Source organism: Fonsecaea pedrosoi (genome assembly GCF_000835455.1).
Source record: "Fonsecaea pedrosoi CBS 271.37 unplaced genomic scaffold supercont1.10, whole genome shotgun sequence".
NCBI classification, from domain to species: domain Eukaryota; kingdom Fungi; phylum Ascomycota; class Eurotiomycetes; order Chaetothyriales; family Herpotrichiellaceae; genus Fonsecaea; species Fonsecaea pedrosoi.
The window spans coordinates 316647-328005 of NW_013550606.1; the positions used below are offsets into that span (position 1 = coordinate 316647).

At 42.4% G+C, this 11359-nt stretch overlaps 1 protein-coding gene across 1 annotated transcript; it reads left to right on the forward strand.

Annotated features, from left to right (window-relative positions):
* Positions 1 to 5312: 5312 nt before the first annotated feature.
* Positions 5313 to 6106, forward strand: Z517_12573 (uncharacterized protein; the record flags this gene model as incomplete). The annotated part of the gene is made up of 4 exons (XM_013422517.1): positions 5313 to 5526; positions 5834 to 5905; positions 5987 to 6032; positions 6080 to 6106. Coding segments are annotated over 4 exons (357 nt in total), but the record flags the coding sequence as incomplete, so codon positions are not given.
* Positions 6107 to 11359: the final 5253 nt, after the last annotated feature.

An 11359-nucleotide genomic window follows, 5' to 3' on the forward strand; every position in this document is an offset into this window, starting at 1 on the left:
GGTATGCATACTTGTATGTGAGTAGCAATGCCAAGGCGGGAAGACAAATAGACGAGGGTACCATTCGTTCTAACTGGCTCGCCCGGCGGCTGCTAGGCACTCCTTCCCTGTTCAGCGACGTACATTAGTTGCGAAAATACTGTTCTACTGGACCACGTCTACCGTGACTCTTTACACCTAGGCGGCGCGTACCTTACTGCCGACCGCGAATATCTCCCTCCACCCCTTCCTTCTACCTCTAGACGACGCAGGACGAAATTCAAGCTCTTCCAGATGAATGTTCGTATCTAATTTACCCCGTATAATCCCTCGAACCTTGTTACTTATCTCGTCATTAGTGTATACTATTATTTCTTTATTAGTTAGTGACTCGAGAAGAAGACGCGGCCGTCACTTATAGGAAACTACTATACGACTAGGATGCCGATTTTCGACCTCTAAGTTGATCAGATTTTCGGCGTCTATAGCCTAATACGCGATATTAATGCGCTTTCTAAGCTAGGCCGTATCGCCTCGGTTAATGTAGACGGAGAGGAAGAATCCCACGACGAATAGCTTAATATCGAGAATCTAAGATTACCAGTTAGTACCTAGTGATGATGGTGACTATACTCTATCGTACTCGATCCCTATCCTCATTTAATAAGTCCTTCATTATATCAGCTACCTAGGCGGTATATACTAGAGTAATCAGTCGAAACGTTTAACATCATAGGACAAGATTCATAAGGCTTACGCTCGGAATCGATTTCCTAGAAAAGACGTATCCTTTAGGTCTTGATCCCACCGCTTCGATACCCTTCTAGAAGCTATATAATATAAGCGATCTAGCCGGCGATGCCGATGTCTATAGCGAATAACATGACCGTTTCATATAATTCGAGGCTTAATTCTCTTCCGTATGGTCCCTTAATTAATGCTCTCCTCTTAGAGTACTAGCTAGGGTCGTCACTAGCGCTAGCGTATATACGTAGGTCGTTTATAAGACCTCTCCTTCTCTAGACGATGAGAACGACGTAATCATTCCCTTAATATTAGTACCACTAGGTAACGTAAAATAGGTGCGACTATACAAAAGAGGTGTAAGTCAACCCGGGAATATAGAGATATACGTACTAACCGGCGCGGTACCGCTACGGTCTTAATAGTCTAACGTATACGTAGATAACGTCGGAAACTAGTATATCCCTAGAAGAGTCCCTCTTAAAAATAACCGATCGTATTACGGCTTACCCGACCGGCGTTCTATACTTGACGTTTCGATATAGGACTTCTCTAAATCGCAGTCTACGAATCAAAATTTAAAGATAGATCGCGGAGAGTAAATATAGGGTCGGCGTTACTGTTAGTCTTTTAGATTTACTGTAGATGAATAATATAGCGATTAATGCAGTAGTAAGTATTAGATGAAGTTTGAGGAAGATTTCGTAGAAACGGTCGCGGACGCTTAATAGGGAATAAAGGACTAGTGTCACTATAGTAGCTATAGCCTATAGATCTCTATCAGCTTATCGCCCCCTTCTTCCCAGGGATCAGAACGTAAACTCACTATCAGCCCTGCGATGTCCGGGAGTATATGTAAATCGGGCATCTATAAAGATACCGCCGCGATGATATAAATAAGACCTTTAACTACGGCTACCCTTCCTAGCCATCGGTAAATACGGCTATAAATATCGAGTCTAATCCTACAGGCGTTAGTTAGGAAGTTTATATAAGCCCCTCCGGATAGGGGGATAAGGTTAATTATAGAAATCACTCCGGAGCGTCTTCTTAGCCCGGCGGTATCTTTAACCCGAATCGTCGTAGAGTAAACTATCCCGATTAAAAAGATGATCGTTAGTAGGAGGTTAAACCGAGTCGTTTTCTCCGAGCCCCTTAAAACCTTAGGAATTTAAGGATAGTATACGTACTTAAGAAATTAACGTTTTACATAGGTACCGATTTTCTTAATCTGAAATTTCGCTCCGGGGCTAATTTTCTTGAAGATTATTAGGAGTGAAAAGCTGATGATATAAAGAGTAACGAGCCTACCGAGGGTAGTTACGTACTACTGTATAATATCTATAGTGATATTATAGGGTAGTGTAAGCTAGATATTAACGAAGAAAAGTAGTGTAGAATCCTTATTATATAATGTTATTCGATTTAGCTAATAATGAAAAGGGGGGTTCCCGAAATGGGGACCCTTCCTACCTATACGCTGTCGATATAAATCCGCTACCTCTATTTCCTACTGCCGTAGATATCCTTCGCATTCCAAGACTATAGTGATGGCCAGACTATCGATTAAACTTTATAATAAAAAGCTTAGACGACGGCTAGGAGGGCTTAAGAAGAAAATATATAAATACGGCGAACTGGAGGATATCGAGCTTACGTTCCTTATCCGTAATCGAGTTAAAGGGACCCTCTATTACTATACATCGAATGAAGAAGTGTTATCGTAGCTGAGTTTAGACATTATAAGTTAAACGCTCGAGATATATATACATGTATATTTCTAACCTCTAAGAAGCTCTCTTATCCTAAGTCCGAACACGAAGGCTCATCAGATATAGAATACTTTATTCGGAGGCAGCGCCTCGGTTCTAGCGGTATAGTTAAGAAAAAATCGGTGGTTTTACTACTACGTACTAATAAAGAATCGAAGGCTAATAAGCTAGCGTCGGATGAAACTGTATAAAGATTAACTTAAAGGTAAGTACGTACTATTCTAGACCCGCCGCCGTTTAATTTAAGTATTTTAAGGAATAGGAAATGCTAGAAAAGATAATAGTAGTCCCGATAGAACTCGGCATACATTTCTAATAATTTACTCATTATATAAGTCCCTACTTTTGATTTAGGGGGTGAGGCGGAGATGATGATCTATATAGATAGGACCACTTAGATAAGGATAGACTGTTCGTTTACTCTCCATTTTTTCCATTTCTATTCGCTTACCTTCATCTATCTATCGCGTAAGTTAGTAATAATGTAAGGTAGGTTTAGTATACCTATTTATAGTAGGGGGTGACTCCTCTCTCATTAGGACTAGCCGGCCCTATGCGCGCTTCGGTTAAAAATATACGTAGAGAGAGTCGCTAGCTACCTTAGCTCGGCTACTTAAGGAACTCTCTCCGGGCAGTTTAGGAGTGTCGGTTAGATAGGCGCCCGCTTCGAAACCGTCGCCGCGGTGATAGTAGTAATGGACCTCGACTAAAAATTAAGGATGATAATGCTCCCATCGCTTACTGTACGCTCGTATACATTCTAGTCTAGAATATATCCTAGGTTCCGGGATTTAGTCCGGTAGTAAAGGGTATTATCTTTAGTATTTTCGAGATCGAGGTTTACTATAAAGGGCGTATAGGTGTATTTAACCTCCTTAGATAAGGCGGGTATAGGTTTAATCTAGAGAAGTTCGAGGACTTATTAACTTATTCGTCTTCTAAATGCTCATTCTCTACACCTACTAAGGTAGTAAAATAGAATTTATTATGATAACTCTAACGTCCTTTCCTAATGGTACCTTACGCTCGAGACCGTAAGGTGTTCTACACTACCAGTTAATTTAGATTTACTAGAAGCCATAGTAATTATGGTAGCGTTTACGCTAGACTGGGAGGATAACCGGTTGGGACCCCCGTTTAGTCTAAGGAGCCCAATTCTAGAGACTATCTAAGAGTAGCCCTATTTCCCGTTTCCTAGACTAAGACCAGAATCTAGGTGTAATCTAGGAGGGTCCCATTTTTCGTCTGGATTCCGATTTCGCCGCTGTAAGCCTAAGAGAGAATATATATCATTCCTCTAGAGGACTTTACACTACTATTACATTTCTTTAATCCGCATCCTCATCATAAAGCGCTATAACTATAGCCATTAGCTCGGACTTTATAGTTAGGGTAGTAAAGTCGCCCTCTTAGCGACGGATAGGCTTCGCACTCTTACGAAATATATCTAATATCCTGATGTCTAGAAGCCTAGCTTACTTATACTAATTAGGAATGTAGTAAAATTAGTCGCCCTTCGGGAACTTTTTAGTGTGAAGCGGGCTTCTAGGTTAAGAAGTAAGTAGAGTACCGATAGAGTCTACCTTTATCTCGACCCTTCCATAATTTTCCCCGGTAAACTAATCTTCCTAGCGGACCTCGATTTACCTAGTCAACCTTTAAAGATAAAGTCAATCCTAAGAGAGAAGTACTATAAGATAATAAGCTATGCTATTAAATGGATTACTAATGTATTAGGCGTACCGCCGAGCGATCTCGCCTCCAGGATCTACGTACGTCTACTATTCCCCTTTACTAACGTTTTCTACTTCTTCTCCACTAATCTAGGCGGTTTTCGACAGATCGCGATCTAGTTAGCGGTATAGCTAGAGAAAGGTACCTCATCGACCCTTCCCAGATCTACGCACCTAAGGGTAATTATCATCAGTGATAAAATACCTCCTAGAACTGTAAGCGAAAACGAGGCTAAAAGGGCATTTTTATAGATGCTCTACGAGGAGACGACCGAAGACCTACACGAATAGTTTTCGGATATCAGTGTAGTAGCGCTTTTCCCTACTGGTTCGATGTCCGTCGAAGGTCGACATCGACGACTAAAAGAGCGACTTCTCGATGCATTAGATCACATCCGAACGACGAGAGATGAGATACGCTACCTATTCTCTATAACTTATTTCGGGGCTCTATTCGAGTATGTACGTATACACCTCGCTAAAACGCTTAAGTAACCGTTCAGCTTTATTAAGGCGTCGAGGACGTATAACCTAGTTACCCCGGACCTGGGGGAACATCTACTAACGTTTCTTAAATACGTTAGAACGCCTATCGAGCTAACGGAGTTCGCAGTTCCGATTATCGCCTCTAGCTTCCTTCTAGACAGTTATCCTCCGGACGCCTACAGTAAGCCTACTTCCTACCCTATCCGAGAGTAGTGTATTTTCTAACAGTCGTATAGTATTCGATCTACGAAGCGTTTTTCAGGTCTTGTATAGGGATACCCTACGTAGGTTAAGTAAGTCTCGCGTACTAACCTTCGATGAATCGAGGGACGTAATCCTCGTAAGTAGCTTTATTAATTTAGTCGAGGATTAATTTATCGAATATTTCGGGTAATCCATTTAGCGAGGGGGTAAAGCCTCGGTAGAAATTCACAGAGAGAACCTTAAGCGCTTCTAGGACCGCTAGCTAAGTATCCGAAGCGACAGTACCTATTTCTCTTGTTTACGCCGTAGACCTTAATATAACTAGTACTGTAGCTACTACGTCTATTAGACTTATATAATGAATTTTAGCGATTAGAGCTCGGATGATCCCTAGGACTTTAAGGTACGTCGATGCTCCCTATATAATATCTTACTACCTAGAGAGATGGTCGTTAAAGTGTATCCTCCTATAGCTGGAGCGGGAGTCCTATATATTAACGGAGGTAGGATACGCGCCGTAATACCGCTAGAGATCATAAAACGAATACGGGATCGTATTAATTTACCGATTCCCTTTCAAAAGTTCTTTAAGCTCGCTTTTAGGGTGAGTTTAGGTTAGTTTCTCTACCGCTTTAGGGAGTTCGATACTAACGATTTAAGGGGGTTTGATTATCCTAGCTATGTTCTATAAGGGGTAGTTAATTAAACGGTTATTAGACGTATTTAAATAATTAGTAAAGTATACTTTTAAGCGCCGGAAAGGTTTAGGTATCCCCCTTCTTTCTCGTCTTCGGGAGCTTATAGGGTCGTATTTAGCCGACGGCCTTTATACGGCCGAAAATATTAAAGGCGCCTTAAAAGAGGTATTTAGTACGGAGGGGAGCATTCTCGACTATTCGTACGTAACATTAATAGGGACGAGGATCGGTTTACCTATCGCTACGGTTTACGATAGGCCGTCGTATCGTATATTCACTAATTATAATAGTGTTAGAATATAGGATCGATACCTAGGTGAGCCCGTAGAGCGCTCGCCTACTGAAGTAGCTGACGAGGCTATAGACTAAGTCATCAAACCGAAAGACGGTCTCGGAAGAGTGCCCGTTTGGGAGATGTAAGTCTTTATTAACCTACCTATAGGTACTACTAATACTTAAATAGAGTACGATCAGCCTTAGCGGCGCCTAGGTATGCTACCTAACCCTTCTCCGTAGAGTTACTAACTATCTTATAGCTTTTTCCCGCCGAAGTACATCGATAAAGTTAGTACGTTTTAGGATACGGGTCCTCTAGAGAACGATCTACTTATTTCCGCTCTATCCGAATTCACTTTAGCGTTCCCGTTAACTAAAGAACTAGACTTTATTATTTCTCTAGGCACTAGCCAGCCGAAGAGTAATACGACGTCTACTATACTTATAGCCTATCCGTAGAAGAATAAAGCATTACCGAGACTATATCGTTTATTCTAGGAGAAGATGCGCGATAAGAAGGTCAGATAGGCTTTCTAAACTAATCCCCGATATTACCGTCTCGACGTTAAATTCGACCGAGTAGAACCTAGGTTAGATGATACGAAGACTATATCCGAGCTAAGGTTAAAAGTTCAGGTCGACGACTTACTATCTAGAACGATTAATAGTATCGCCCGCTATATACTTACCTCCCTATTTTACTTTGAATTAGAATCTATACTAGAGAAACTTAACGGTAAGTTTATAGCGGTCGGTTACATCTAATGCTCGGAGCGTCGTCGGGGCGAAGCATTTTCTCTCTTACTTCACCGGTTATTAGATTACTCTACTATATTTTTCCTGGACGAGCACCCAGTTATAGGAAACTTTAGCGACAGCTCCTTCCTCGACGCGGACGGAAACTTTCGAAAGCGTGTAGAGCTGAGCGTCTCGGATAAATTCACCGTACGCCTTAAATAAGGCCGTTCGGAGCCGTATAACATTAGCGGCTCGCTATACTTACTATAGAAGCTAATACTGGTATAAGACCTTACCGCTTACTTAGGAACGGCGAACTACCGGAAGAGGAAAAGGGAATGGGCCTACGGATAATGTACAATAAAAAGGCGGCGTGTAAGCGGGGCTGACGTAGATTGAGCCTTACGGTAGGTTTAGTAGGCTCCGAACGTCCGCCTCGCGAATAGAAGGATGGACGGCGAAATAGTGGGGTCGACTAACTCGATCCGCCGCGTAGTCTCTAGAAAGCTATAGTAATATACTAAATTCCAGGTTAACCTATAGAGAGTTATAAGGCGGTATCTAAGAAAAGACGAATAATTAGTATAGCTATCATCTTTTACGTATTAAATAAGTCTAGCTAATTAGAGGTCCCCGATAAATTTTATCGGGGACTTTTAATTAGCTATTATAGGGTTAGGGTTAAATCCATGTAGATAGACATTAGCCTATACGTATCCTCCGCTTTAAGTTAATTTTAGCGATATATCACCGCCTTACGATCTATAGGTAGGTCTAGTTTAATGATCGAGGGTAATTCTGACGTTTCGAGGTATATATAAGTAAGACGAAATTCACCTTAGGGGTGAGGAAGGGGCGAACGCGATTAGTACGTAAGTAACACGCTAAGACTGTTCTATATTAGTTCCTTCGCCCTATCGCGTATACGGGCTATAACTCCGTTAAGGGAGTTATAGCGCGTATAGTTCTAGTCTACTTATATTTTACTAATCGCCATATCTAGCCGTTCCCGTATACATTAACCTTTCTACCCGTAACCTATAGAGACGGGCGAATCTTAAATAATCCGCTCTTAACACTACGTAAGTTTCGGATCGTCATCCTTCTGCTATATTAAATGTCGAGGAGAGAATTTAATGTATGGAAGAGATGCTCTAAAAGCTCGTGATTATAGTAGATAAGTATCTACTCCGGCCCAGGCACCCGTCCGCTAAATCGCGTAAGTAAAGCCAGTCGCCCTGGAATACGATCCGGCCTATACTTAAAGCGCTAGTGAAGGATGTTAAGTATGTTAAAGTAGTTATCGAAGGATCAGATGTTAATACGGGTCACGATCGAAACACAGGAGCTTATAACCGAAACATGCCTCCGGAAGCTATATTACAGGTCTTGACTCCACTACATGAGAGACAGTAACTTGGGGAACCCTCTATAGACACCGCAGTACTAACTACTGTTCCAACCACTATTCTAACTACTGTTCCAACCACTGTTCATACTACTGTCGAAGCCCCAGAAGTCGAAGAAAATACTACAGTAGACGTAACTATACTACGCCGTTTACGCGAGCCTATCTCGTCGACCATGCCTCCATCCGATGCTTTAATATACAGCGTATCTGAAATTCCTCGGAATCCTAGCACTATCGTCTCTTATCGAGAGGAGTACGGCATTATCGTTCTAATGCTATTAAACATAGATTAGTATCGCGACACCCGCTTTCTTCTCTCGTAGGTCGAGATACTTAGTGCGCGGTAAACGGGAATATTTAAGTACGTCCTACTAGGTGATTTTAATCTTAGCGTAGAGGCTGCCTACAGCGTTACGACATTTATCTCCAGCTTTACGTCTAGTCTCGGTTAGGACGACATTTTTTATATTTCGCGGTAAGAGAAACTAGAGACGCTAGACATTAGCTATACCGGAACTATACCTATAGAGCTAGATGAATTAGCCGAAATGTTAGAGCGTCGTCTTACCGACCTAGAAGCCGTAAGTAAGATACGCTACTGTACGGATACTCCGGCCTAGACGGCCGAAGATCGACGACGGCTGGGCTTACCTACGGAGTCCCTAATCTAGCCCTTAAAGGATAACCTATTAGATTATATAAAGTATATCGTTAACGGGCTCCATCGGTCGTATGGATATTTATCAGGCGAGGGCGGGTCTATCTTTACTATACATCGTAAGGACGTAAACTTAATATCGTTAAATGCCCTATACAGTAGAAAAGAAAAATCCTAGTGTACCGTAGCTTAGAGAGATAGCTACCTCGTCGAGAATGTAGTGAAAGGTGGGAAATGCGCGTAGAGAGTACGATACGCCTCTCGCTAGATCCCGCGATTGAAGCTTAAGGCTATAGGGGCTTCCTTTATTACATTCGTTTAACGTCCGGGCGAGGTCGTCCTAGTATAGGGAGATATCTACTATTAAGGAGGTACCGTTAGTCCGACTACCGCCGAAGCCGTAAACTATAGCGGCTCCGAGTAGAGTATTAAGGGCTACTCCGATTATAGCCGTACTTATCCCGGACCCCCTATTTCGAACGCGCTCTTAGAGTTCCGTAGCCTAAATAAACTATAGCGCGAATAAGATGACGTAGTCTCTACGAGATCTTATAGCTCGGTCTAGTCCGAAGGATACAAGAAGCTAGCTAGAAACCGTCGACCGGCGTAGACCCGGAGCGGTAAGACCGCGACGATAGAGTTTAGGATCGATAAGTAGAAAACGGGACTCCGAAAGAGGTACGGAGACGTCTAGACCGCCCAGTAGTCTAGAAAAAGGGCTATAATTCGGACTATACCTAGTCCAGCCGATACGATTATGACTGAAACTAAGGATGTCGCCGATCTTATCTTATAGATAGTCGCGGCTATTTAGAGTAGAGATGTAATTAAGTAGTTCTTCGATATCGTCTAAGGTCGTCGAGATACCGAACTAGGATTTAGAATGAATTCTATTATAAGTCCTTCTAAAAGATAAATCTAAAGCGAAGATCCTACCCGAATGGTCGAGAACGATATAAATGTCATTAGTATACTCTCTCGTAAGACAGCCTTTCATAGCTTTCTTACTCGGTTATTCTAAGTCCGTCTTACCGATCATGTCGATAAGCTTAAGGGCGACCGTCTAAGGAGTGAGATAACCGTCATTATGGACATCCTTCGGCGTACGGGGATGTCGAATCGCTAGTACTTATACTACCGAGAGAAGGGCGAGAAGTAGCGGAAATATCACAAGGCCTTTCCCGGTATCCTTTACTTCATCCCCGTTAGAAATCGACGATCTAGTTTTTCTTTAAGCTCCTAGCTTAACCTCAACGAAAGAATATTTACCTTCCTATATTCTCGTCTAGACGACGAGTATACGTCTACTCTCTACGTCGCGGGGAGAGCATTCGAATACTTATTAGAGCTAATAGTAGACGATGTTAATTTCATCTGGGAGAGTTAGAATGTATCTCTAGATAAAATTTCGAAGGTAAAGTTGCTCTCTACTCTAGAGCTCTTCCTAGTAAAGTACGAAAACGTCTATAATCCTAATACGTACCTAGATTAGCCTAGACTAGACGAATAGCCCGACGATTCGCCGTAGCCGGTTAATCTAACGTCTCTACCTCCTTCTAGTAGGGTTAAGTGTAAGGTATATTATTAGAGTAATTACCCGTACGAATTATACTATAGGGGAGATTACTAGTGTACCGCTATCCGTCATAAGATATAGCCTCGCATCCGGAACTATACCCGTAAATATTAGGATAAGAACCGAGGCTTATAAGCCGTCGCGTAGGAAGCGGGCTAAATCGTGTATTCGGAGGGCGATATTATCGGCTTCATTACCGGCGAATTATCGCCTCCCGATATATACGCTAACGGTCGATATATATAAGTAGACCGGAGCGATATTCTTAGCGAGCCTATAGTCGCCCAGATAAATAGTGCTAAGTGCGGCAGTATCTATAGGTTAGCTAATAGCAGCTATAATCCATCGGCCCGCTTCAGGGGGATAAGGGTATCGGGGAAGTTTAGGATTACAATCGTTACTACCCGAAATATCTTTGACGGGGAAGAGATCACGGTCTACTACGGTAAAAGATATTAGGGAAGGGTAAAATGTCGATGTCTAGTATGCCGAGCCCGTCTACTCTAGGCGTTATACTTTATATCGCCTAAAACTAGTAACTTCCTCCCGTGGCTGGAACGGAGACCTATCTATCTGTCGATCGGTATTAGGGCCCATCACGTTACTACTATGACCCTATCCTCGGAACAAATGGTATAAGCCTACATTAATTAGTACGTAAATCTTCGATTTTCCCTAGATAACTTTGAATGACCCAAATTATCGCTCCTACAGATCCCCACCACGGTGGCTTCGAGCTTTTCATATCTCCACAACAACCTCAAGGCCGTAGTTGCGAACCTCCAGATATATTTAAGCAGTAGCCGGACCATGTACAAGTGGATGGTTAAATTGTCTCCCTAGGCTTCGGAGATGTAGACTGGCAATCAAACTATCAGCAGGACTCTTAGGCGTTCAGGAGGAGTCTCAAAATTGGGCCGGCGTCAGCATTTGGCTGGAAGACAGTGAGCATTCACTTCGAAAGTCTCGTTAGGGTATATCTATCTTGATGAGTAGACAAGAGAATAGATTGAAAGTGCCGCAACACGGCTATATGATTTTATAAGGCATTTAGGTAACCCAGGATATTGAAATGCCTCGCCAA